Source organism: Lepus europaeus, chromosome 12, assembly GCF_033115175.1.
Source record: "Lepus europaeus isolate LE1 chromosome 12, mLepTim1.pri, whole genome shotgun sequence".
NCBI lineage: Eukaryota > Metazoa > Chordata > Mammalia > Lagomorpha > Leporidae > Lepus > Lepus europaeus.
The window spans coordinates 47,663,831-47,675,538 of record NC_084838.1 but is presented as its reverse complement, the minus strand read 5'-3'; the positions used below and the strand labels follow the sequence as shown (position 1 = coordinate 47,675,538).

The following is an 11,708-nucleotide window of genomic DNA, read 5'->3' as shown; positions in this document are numbered from 1 at the left end:
ACAGGCCAACAATTTTGGATTCTGGTCTCTTGCGGCTACAATGAGCACTGACCTCACCGGTACTCACTCAAATTAACTGCCTTTCAGGTTGTATGACTTGGAAAACTCTTTTCCCAGTTCAAAACACGTGGGTTAAATCGAGAACATAAAAGCAAAAGCTGCATCCCACACCCAGGAGCCCCTGTGGCAGGAATCTTCAGCAGCCCCCGGAGACAGCGTTGCTGGAAGTCGCGGAGGGCTGGTCATCAGCACATACCATACCTAGGTGGAGGGCTTGTTATTCTCAGCTCCCCGCCCTCGAGAGGATACCCCTATTGTTTGTGAAAGTGCTGACCAGGACCCAGACTCCCAACAAAAATCCCTCTACCCCACAACAGCCGCACAACGCGGGGCAGAAGCAACAGCGACAGACAAATGTTTTGATGAATTGCAAGATGGATAGGGCTTGCCATGCTCCCAGCCCTGCGGATACCAAATGCCTTTAAGATACAGCCTTTCCCATCCTAATCTACAAAGGAAACAGGAAAAAGGAACTTAAAACTCCCTGTGCTCGGACAGAAATTGAGACTGTTACAGCCTGCTTCGTGCTGTTCCTTCTTGTCTCCAACTTGTAAACAAGACCAAGTGGAACTTGAGAATGGAAAGTCACAAACCTCTGGGTTTTTGAAAGGCTCCTGGGGACCTGGTGCACATCCGTGGACACTGGATGGAGAGATTTGGGGAAGCATGGATTCTTTAGCCCGTCTAGTTCTCTGTGGAGTCAGCTTGCTCCTTTCTGGTAAGGTTTGGCTTACGTATCTTTTTAAATTTACTGTTTTTAAATTTGGCTCTCACCAAATCTCAGAACTGGTTAACAAGGGGTGTGTGTGGTGGAGGCACTCGTACCCTGGGTTTCTGGTTAACATGAGTGAGGCGTGAAATGCAAAGACCTTGAGGCAGGAGCTGATTTTTCTAGAGTCTCTCCTGGCTGATTGCCACAGACTTCTCAGAACTTGTCCCCTTATTTGAAGATACCCACTTATTTTCACACATTAACTTTTCTGCTTTCCATTCTGAACTGTGTCCTTATTTAAAACACAACCACCACCACCCAAGACCCCAAACCTGGTTTTTCTTGCTTCAAAGAAAATGTTCAGTGACAAAAAAGGAAAAATTCATACAGAGTGTTATGGGGCCCACTTAAGGCAATGTATAGATTGTCAGTGTGAAATGAGAACCAAGCTGCTTTTGTGTAAAGATTTTTGTCTCTACACTCTATTTTAATCAAGCAGTCAAATCCTAGGTTTTAAACTTTTTTCTAATGGTTGGGTTCAGGGAGATTTTATAATTTTTGCAATACTTACTCAGTGTGTTTATTGACCCAATGAAGGGAAAGTTGAGGTGCTGATCAGGCTCACCGGGCACAGGAGACTATTGAAACCTATTGTGGAGTCAATGGTTGTCTGAATGTGTTTTGGTATAGTATGTATATTGCTTAGATTCTCCAGATAATCGATTGCTTGCTCCTTTGTGATACAGCCTGAAAGTAGCATCAAAACCTGAAAATGGCAAATATGTTATCATTATCATGTTAGTTTCTCCCCTTTTGTTTAAAAGCATTCCAATTATAACAAAATTAAATTGATATTGGAAATGAATTCGGGAAAATTTACTGAACGTAATGAGCAGGCTATATTAATAGCATTTGATCAAATATATACAAGTATCTGCCAAATTGTTTTCATGTGTTTAAAATATTCAAAATTAAAAATTAGGATAGCATCATTGTATATAGTTGTTTTTATAGCTTTTCAGTTTGCTTTCAACAACCAAAGTATTCAGAATTTAATATTTTGAGAGTAGGAATGTGTAAAACAAATTGTTGAAAATGAAAGATTATCTCAGATGGTTTTAGTATTTGTATATTGCATTTATTATTGTAGAAATGTTTTCCTCCAATAATATACCTCTTCAAATAGTTATCATGAGTCCATTTTTGTTTTCTTTTTCCTGAGTGCCTTGTTTATCAGTAACACGAAGCCTGGAACTGATTCTATACCAGGGCTTATAGTATTGCAAAGCCCAGGTGTTCACATTATGCTGAGGCAACTTTTAGGTTAAGTAATACACACACCTGTTTGAATTCACCTCCCCTTTTCCTAAAGTGACTGTGCTATGGCACATTGCAACATAGGCTTAGGTGAGCTCTCATAAAATTTAACTAAAAAGTTATGTGGCCAAAATAGTTGCTCCATATGTAGATTTTAGTTGCCTGAAAAACAAACAAAAGTCCTGACTTCTGGAGGTAGTAGATCAAACTGAGGGGGGTGGGGAGTGGGGTAGGGAAGGCCCTGTTCTTGGTAGAAAGGAAAGTGAGGTGAGCAAGGCTGGCTTTCTAGGGCAGGTCTGTTGTGTTATCCTAATTTGCACGCTCAGTCTAGACAGCCATAAACATGAAAACTCAAAGCTCCAGAATTGCAACAAGAACCCAGTTTAATCAGCCTACAGCCTTAGGACCCGTTCCTTAAGCTTGGTCTTGGACTATAGTAATAGGGGATTGGTTTAGGGGCTTGTCTCTGTAGTCTCTGTAGTGGGTTGTTTCTCATTCATGTCTTTTTTTTCTGAACGAACAAAACAAAAAATGGTCATGTTTGCCTCAATAAAGGTGGTTCTGAGTTGCAGAGAAGCTAGTCAGAGTTGAAGGAGGTATGTAGCTTCCAGAGACTCCCCCACAAACCTTCCTAGCTTCTGATGCGTTCTTCCCCCACGTGAGAATCATTGTCAGTTTCACCTTACAAATGAATCCTAATAAGCATACTAGCTTCTCCCTTCTTCATCCTTTACAATCCAGGCTGCTTTCTTTAAAGGGTTCGATATACTCATACAGAAAAGCAAACAAAGTTCGCTCTGGGGCCAGCATTGTGGCGTACTGGGTTAAGCCACTGCCTGTCTCGCTGGCATCCCATATGGGCATTGGTTCAAGTTCCAACTGCTCCACTCTCAATCTAGCTCCCTGCCAATGTGCCTAGGAAAACAACAGAGGATGGGCCCAAGTGTTTGGGCCCCAGCACCCACATGCAGCCATTTGGGCAGTGAACCAACGGATGGAAGATCTCTCTTTCAGATCTTTTTTAAAAAATCACTGTGCTTTATCGTAGTATGTTGTATGTGATTAACAGTGATACAATGAGAAGTCTCTAGTCATATAACTTAATCTTGTCTGGAATGGCAGTGGAAATGCGATTATAAAGTCAGGAATGTAGTCCCAGCTGGTACCTCCTCAGTATAACTGAGGTTATACTCTGTAACTGAAGGTTAGAGTCAGTTCTGAGTAGTCAACATGGAAGACTGGAAGCTGGGATCAGAGCCACCCTTGGAATTATTCTCAGAGGGAGGAGTCTTGTCTTGTTTTCTTCCAAACACTGCCTTTGGTGGGACATTTCCCTTTCAGCCCTGTACTGGGACAGCTTCCTGGAAGAGTCTAGTTCTTCTAAGACATCTCTCCAGGAGGGAAGGAGTATTTCAAAACTGTTAAATCCTTTAGGAGACTTCGGTGGGTGGGGTCTGAATTCTTCTAAAATTATGAATTTGTTTCCCTGAGGCTCTACCCTTCAAAAAATACACTATGATTATATCACCTGCTTACTTCCTGTAAATGGCTTTCTGTTTAGTACACAGGATCAAGGTTCAAATAGATTTTACTAGGCTGGAAGGGTAGACCAACACCAGAAGATACCATTTCAAAATGAAAATCAAGCTCTATGCTTGTATAGATAAAAATAAGTTATGTTCAAAGAAAGATCTTATTTGTTGAAAGTTCTTTTAAAAATATTTTTTATTTGAAAGGCAGAGTTAGAGAGAGGGAAAGATGGAGATCTTTAATCTGTGGGTTCACTCTCCAAATGAATGCAATAGCTGGAGCTGGATGGGGCTGAAGCTAGGAGCCAGGACCTTCTTCCAGGTCTCCCATGTGGGTGGCAGAGGCCCAAGTTACTTGGGTCATCCTCTGCTGCTTTCCTAGGCACATTAACGGGAAGCTGGATGAGAAGTGGAGCAGCCAGGACTTGAACTGGCTCCCATGTGGGATGCTGGCACCACAGGCAGCATCTTAACCTGCTGTGCCTCAATGCCCACCCCTGCTGAAAGTTCTTGTGACAACCAACTTTTGGTTATATGTGAAATTCATGGGAACCAACACATTGTCTTTTTGCTAAAAATGTAAGGCATAAACTATAATATGTTGCATTAGTATAAATGTAAGGCTCAAATCAGACATGGTAATCACTTCATGACAGTCTGCTTAGGGGACATCTGTTAACACTGAAGACTCTGAGAAAATTGACAAAAAATAGTAGGCAAGCTGAAGAAGGAATTAAGAACATAGATCATGAAGTCAAAGACCAAAATAGATAGCAATAAGCAAATTAATTTCTCTAAGCCACATTTTTCTTATATGGATGAAAATACCCATTTCCAAGGGTTGTTGTAAATATCAAGTATGATAATGGATGTGAAGTGCTAGGCCCTAAGGACTCCCTTAATAAATGAAGCTTTTTTATTCAAGAAAATCTTGCTATATGAGGTCCACTGTACTAGTCAAGACTGATATAATGTTTCCCAGGATGTAGAAGAGCCACTTATAGACACAGTCTCCTTCTAAAAGTCTTCAACATAATGTAATCCTTTAACTTTTGTGCTGGCCATTCCCCACTTACCAAGTTAGAATACTTCTAGCCAATGCTTCCCCTTGTCTATCCAGTCATCCCTACTCATGGCCCATCTCCACAGTCTACACATTCTTTCCTCTTGGCTCTTGTCGTGCAGTTCCATAAACTTCCCATCCACTTTGCAAACACGATCCAATTCAATTTACCTGTACTGACTCTGCCTCCTGGTATTCTTCCTCCTATTTCTGGATTCTCTAGCCAGGCAGGTTATCAGCTTTGGGAACAAGCAGATTTAGCCCAACTAGCCTCTAAAGTTCTTTACAACAGATGCTATTTCTTTTCTGTTTTCATTAGTGTATGTAGTTACTGTTTAGGAATTTTATTGGAGATTGTCATCCTAAGAGATTGTTGACAACAGACCAGAAGGAAACAGGGGATGTTACAGAAAGGGTTTCAGCACCTTGAAGTAAAAATAACAATAGGTTAATCGCATACACATTGCAAGTAATATTAATTCTTAAACTGTTATTTTAAATATTTGATGTAAATAAAGTAAAAAAAAAATACTGTTTCCTTATGAAACATGAAATATATGGTCTTAGAAGCCAGGCCTTTTACTGGATATTAGTATTTAGTAATGAATAAATGAGGTTTTGTATAATTATTTAATATTACCTGTGACATACACATTTATTGAATAGACATCTATTGAGTCATTAATTTGTCTATACTTTCGATCAGTGGATACTCACTGAGGGATAACTTTGAGCTATGTACTCTATTAGAAACTAGGAACATAAAAAGGATGAATTATTTCCCCTTGCTAAGCTCACTTGTTAGTGGGAAAAATGAATATGAGGGTATTTAAAAAAGTTTGTAAAAATGGAATTATAAGACTTATTTTGAAGAAAAACTTCTGAAATCTGTGCACATGGAGTATCTTCAAAAATTCATGAAAATATATATTATGAGGAAACTGGGGCAGGGGCAGGTGTTCCCATTCAGCAGGTTAAGTTGCCACTTGGGGCACTTGCATTCCATGTTGGAGTCTGGTTCGAGACCTGGCTATTCCATTTCTGATCCAGTATCCTGCAAATGTGTATCCTGAGAGGCAGTAGATGACAGCTTCAGTATTTGGGTCCCTGCCACCTATGTCCTAGCTTTAGCACAGCTTGGCTCAGCCTACCTTTGAGGAGTAAACTAATGGAACAAAGATCTGTGTATAATTTGTATGTGTGTGTGTGTGTGTGCGCGCGCGTGTGGGCTTGCCTTTCAAGTACACATTTTTCTTTTGCTTAAGATTTATTTACTTATTTGTAAGGTAGAGTTAGAGGGAAAGAGATCTTCTATCCACTTCATCACTTTCCAAATGGCTGCAAAGGCCAGGGTTGGGCTGAAGCCAGGAGCCTCAAACTTTATCCACTTCTCCCACGTGGGTGGCAGAGGTGGGTCATCTGCTGCTTTCCCAGCCACATTTGCATGGAGCCTTGTAGGAAGTAGATTAGCTGGGACTCGAACCAGTGCTTATATGCAGCAAGGCATTTGTTCAGTCTTCTTGTGTCTGATTTATACTTGAAAATTCACTCTAATACTGTGGACGATGGATTAACATGACAGAGACCGTAGACTAGGGTCAATTTTGCTTCCCAGTATTGCAATCAAGAAGGCTTGAGAGGGTTTATGAAGTGAAACACGAATTAGTGATTGGTTGCCTGTGGGGGCTTGAGACAGAGGAGAATAATTGTTGTCCAGCATTCTGGTTTAAATAATGGCGGCACCATTCAGTGTGCCGGGAAACATGGCCGAAAGCACTGCTCGTGAATGGGTTGAGGTGGAACAAAAAATCATCTTGCACATGTTGCATAGGCAAATGATTTAGAAAATTTGGCTCTCTGATTTAAAGCTCAGAAGAGGAGGCCTGGCAAAGGGACCAAGACTTGGACTTTTTGATTAGGAACCGAAGCCATGGGTATGGATGGATACACCAAGTTTTAAATGAATGGAAGGACAAGGGGAACAGCCAAAGATGGGATGAAGAAAAAGCAGTCAGGCTGTTGGTAGGGGAACCAAAACCAATCAGTCCTTTCCTGGGATTTTGGAGAATGGGTGTTGTGGTAGCTACAGAAGTTACAAGAAAGAAATGATAAATTGAGGGATACAGCCACAGCCTCTGGGTCTGGCCCGAGGGCACCAGCCCACAGGTGTGTTATTGAACACACAGCCAGCTGTCATGTTTCAGAATCGGAGCTGGAAGGGATGTTAAAGGAGCAGACTTCGAGAAAGGGAGTGTTGAAAGCTGCCTTCCTTATTTCTGGGGTTGTAAACTATAACCCAATTCCCACCAGTTTGGCCAGACTCTTCCACCGCTCACATCACACGTGTGGCAGGATTTTTAGAGACAGCTGTGCTGGCTCCCCTCTTTTCCCACCCTCTCTGCCTCTTTTTGTCCCTTCAGGTATCTTCTCATGTTCCTTCCCAAAGGCTGCAGGAGCAGGTGTGAAGGTGCGGGTTTGCCAGATGGGCAGAGTCCTGCTGCTTTGCAACCCCTCTGCTGCTTAGAGGGAGTACATCCGCATTGCTTGCTGGTCATGTCTAACGTGGCACGGATGTGGCAAAGGAGAGGAAAACTTGAAGACCAGCCAAAGGAGCTGGTCAGGCATTCGGTTGGGGGGCATCATGGGCGGCTACTGTTTACCGTCTGCTTGCCACGGCCCCTCGCCCAGGGCTTGACCAGTGAGGTGTGTGTGGTAGTCACACCCATCTCAGCAGATCTGTCAGCTTTCCCGCTTTTGTTAGAGGGTGATATCATGCTTCCTGGGGGGAGCGCTGGAAGACAATGCTCAGCCACTTTACTCCAGATACAATAGGCGGAGTCAGGAAGGCAGTATTGACATTGCTGGGGCTGGGGAGGCACTCGCTGCTACGTGGCCGTCAGATGGTGAACCAGCTTAACCTTGGCACACAGGGCCTGGGTTGTGCAAGGCGTCTGGCTGCAGAGCCAAAGGGGACTCCGCCCTGGGGACAAGAGTGCTTTAGACATCTGGGAATCTGGGATGGACTTCAAATTCCAATCCCTAGGTCAAAAACAACAACAGCACAATAATAGTAATAACAAAAATGACTACCAGAGGTTCAATGCTTTTGTGCCAAGTGTTAAATATGATTTTTAGTGTCTTACAACTTTGAACAGCAAATATTAATCTATTAATTTTATTTTTAATATATTAAAACAGAAAGTGATCTTCCTTTCACTAGTTCACCCCCTAAATGCTCTCAACAGCCAGGAACCAGAACTCCATCTAGGTCTCCCACATGGTTAGCAGGGTCCCAAGCACTTGAGCCATTACCTGCAGCTTTCCAGAGTTCCATCAGCAGGAAGTTGGATTAGAAGTGGAGTAGTCGCGTGGCCGGCGCCGCGGCTCACTAGGCTAATCCTCCGCCTTGCGGCGCCGGCACACTGGGTTCTAGTCCCAGTCGGGGCGCCGGATTCTATCCCGGTTGCCCCTCTTCCAGGCCAGCTCTCTGCTGTGGCCAGGGAGTGCAGTGGAGGATGGCCCAAGTGCTTGGGCCCTGCACCCACATGGGAGACCAGGAGAAGCACCTGACTCCAGGCTTCAGATCAGCGCGGTGCGCCGGCCGCAGCGCGCCAGCCGCGGCGGCCATTGGAGAGTGAACCAACAGCAAAAGGAAGACCTTTCTCTCTGTCTCTCTCTCTCACTGTCCACTCTGCCTGTCAAAAAAAAAAAAAAAAAACAACAACAAAAAAACCCTTAAAGGTTTAAAAAAAAAAAAAAAAGTGGAGTAGTCGCAACTTGAACTAAGCACTCCAACATGGGACACAGGTGTCCAAAATGGTGACCCTACTTGTATGCCAAATGCTCACCCATTATTCATTGTGTTAATGATGGGGAAACCAAGGTTTAAAAAGGTTAAGTGACTTACCCAAGGTTAAAGGGTAGTGGACCTCCAGTAGTTTGGACTGCTTAACATCCCTGCTTTTCCTCTGTGTGATTCTGATGGCATTGCCAATCATTGACCACGGAGTGCCACCTACATCTAATGGCAGCAGAGGACTCAAAGCAGAATGTTCCCTTTCTTTACTGAGAATGCTGTATCCCTGGCCACCCGAAGAAAGCTCATCTTTAGTAGGAGAGAATGAGACCAGTACACAGAACTGAGCCAAGATAGGCCCTCTGATAGGATTTGAGCCCTGGAGCCAGTGACTGTAGATCAGAAACCCATCCCTGCCTCTTCCAGTTATGTGAGCCAGTTTTTATTTTTATAAATATGCTTGAACTATTTTGAGGTTCTTTCTGTCTGTTGTTCGTGAATCATCCCGACTGTCCACATGATGTAGTAGGAAATGATGGAGACAAGGGTTAAATTGAGAATGACCCGAGAACAAATTCTAGACTCACTAAGACACTTCATTGTGCTATCTTTTTTTTTTTTTTTTTTTTTTTTTTTTTTGACAGGCAGAGTTAGCGAGAGAAAGAGACAGAAAGGTCTTCCTTCCGTTGGTTCACCCTCCAAATGGCCACTACAGCCAGCGCGCTGTGCCGATCCGAAGCCAGGAGCCAGGTGCTTCTTCCTGGTCTCCCATGCGGGTGCAGGGCCCAAGGACCTGGGCCATCCTCCACTGCACTCCCGGGCCACAGCAGAGAGCTGGACTGGAAGAGGAGCAACCGGGACAGAATCTGGTGCCCCAACCAGGACTAGAACCTGGGGTGCCGGCACCGCAGGCGGAGGATTAGCCTAGTGAGTCGCAGTGCCGGCCCATTGTGCTGTCTTCTAACTAGTGTTTCATGATAACTTCGATTGGTTCCTAGAAAATGAGGCTAACAGAACTTACTCCTGTGGTTTTGGCAAACATTTTAAAATAGATACTCCTTAGAAGTACTTAGTACAGTGTTGGTACATGTAAGCACTCAATAAAAATGAGCTGTGTTTTGTTTTTATTTTTTTGATAGGCAGAGTGGACAGAGAGACAGAGAGAAAGGTCTTCCTTTGCCATTGGTTCACCCTCCAGTGGCTGGCGCACTGTGGCCGGTGCACTGCGCTGATCCGAAGCCAGGAGCCAGGTGCTTCTCCTGGTCTCCCATGCAGGTGCAGGGCCCAAGCACTTGGGCCATCCTCCACTGCACACCAGGGCCACAGCAGAGAGCTGGCCTGGAAGATGGGCAACCAGGACAGAATCTGGCGCCCTGACCTGGACTAGATCCCAGTGTGCCAGCGCCTCAGGGGGAGGATTAGCCTGTTGAGCCGTGGCACCGGCCTTGTTTTTATTTTTTTAAATAAACGAAGCCAGAGCCTCTTGAGTTGCTTTATGCCATCCCTTTCAGAGCTTGTCTGCATCTATGAGGGCAGGCAACTGGTATTTCCTGTGGAGGAGGCTCCCTGGCTTCCCTTGGTACCCTAAGCCTGGGCTTGTATAAGGAATAAGAGAGGCCTCCAGCTGTGGGTTCTTGGGCCTCTGCTAAAAATCTAGAGTAAAATGGAAGTGGGGCTCCCTGCTTTTCTCTTGGCAGCCCCCAGTCTCCTGTCTGCTCTGGGACTTAACAGAAACTCTATGATGATTTGTCATCTTTAGGTCAGTAACAGATTTATCACAAATCCATTGCTTGTTGGTTCTTCAATCTTTTTAAAAGATTTATTTAACTTATTTGAAAGAGTAAACAGAGAGAGAGAGATCTTCCATCTGCTGATTCACTCCTCAAAAGATAAGCCATGATGTTTGAGGCTTGGCCAGGCCAAAGCCAGGAGCCAGGAGCTTCATCTGGGACTCCCACATGGGTGGCAGGTGTTCAAATACTTGGGCCATTTGCTACTGCCTACCCAGGCACATTAGCAGGGAGCTGGATTGGAAGTGGAGCTGTCCGGATGTGAACCTGAGCTCCAATATGGGATTCAGCATTGCAGATGGTGGCTTAACCCACTGCGCCACAATGTCAACCAGTTTGTAGTTCTTGATAGTTTGAATCCTAATGGAATCTGCCTCATTTCTGACTAAGCTTGTTACTGGGTTTTGGACCTACTCTGGAGTGTGTGTGTGGGGGGGGGGGAGGGAGGGAGAGGGGGAAGGAGTGGGGGAGGGGGAGGGGGACAGGGGAGGGAGGGAGAGAGAGAAGGAGAAAGAATAACTCTGCTCCCATTTTATCACATCTTTCCTCGAATCCTTCCCTTAGTCTTAATTTTCCTTATGTCCAGCATCCCTTGCATTTGGAAAGAAATCTTTTATTCTAGGGTTGACGTAAATATCCACATATTTTATGAAGGAAATGTAAATTGTTTTTGGAAAAATAGCATTAACAGATAAGTTTAGGGGCAGGTATTTAAGATGCTGCTTCGGACACCCACACCTCATATCAGAAGGCCTGGGTTTAGGTCTTAGCTAAGCTGTCAGTTCCAGCTTCCTGACAATGCATACCCTGGGGACAGGAGGTGGGGGTTCAGATACTTGATCCTTTCCACCAACATGGATTGAGTTTTGAGCTCCCCGACTTGATTTAGCTTTGGTTGTTGCAGGCATTTGGGTAGTGAGCCAGTGAATAGAACATATTTTTCTATCTATCTGTGTCTGTCTCTTTCTGTCTCTCCATACTTTTCAAATAAAAATTTAAAAATATTTTGGTTAAAACCCATTTTTTGAAATGCATGCATACAAAGTATGTTCAAAAGTTCATGCATGTGTATTGTGAATAAAACGATGCATCATTCAAACTTTTTTGTACCAAAACAAACATCTTTTGCATTTGTATTTATTTAGTTAAGACACAGAGAAAGAGTAGGAGCTAGCTCCCATCGGCTGGCTCACTTTACAAATTCTTGCAATGACCAGGGTAGACAATGGCTCAAGTCGTTGGGAGATCAGGATTCAGTTCCTGGATCCTGGCTTCAGTCTAGCCCAGTGCTGGCTCTTTTAGGCATTTAGGGGAATGAAGAAATGAATAGAATATCTGTCTCCATGTGTCTCTGTTTTTCAAATAAAATAATTTTCTTAAGATTCAGCTCATCCTGCTTATTTTATGAATGCCAACACTGAGGCCCAGAGAATTCAGTACT

At 43.9% G+C, this 11,708-nt stretch overlaps 1 protein-coding gene across 3 annotated transcripts in view; it reads left to right on the top strand.

Annotated features, from left to right (window-relative positions):
• Nucleotides 1-625: 625 nt before the first annotated feature.
• The window catches only part of TEK (TEK receptor tyrosine kinase), a 128,531-nt gene continuing 117,448 nt past the window's right edge, over nucleotides 626-11,708 (top strand). For all 3 annotated transcript variants that reach the window (XM_062208122.1, XM_062208121.1, XM_062208120.1), the window contains exon 1: nucleotides 626-778. In XM_062208122.1, coding sequence (XP_062064106.1) covers nucleotides 727-778 — 52 coding nt within the window. In that variant the 5' untranslated portion in view covers nucleotides 626-726. The remainder of the gene's footprint in view (nucleotides 779-11,708) is intronic.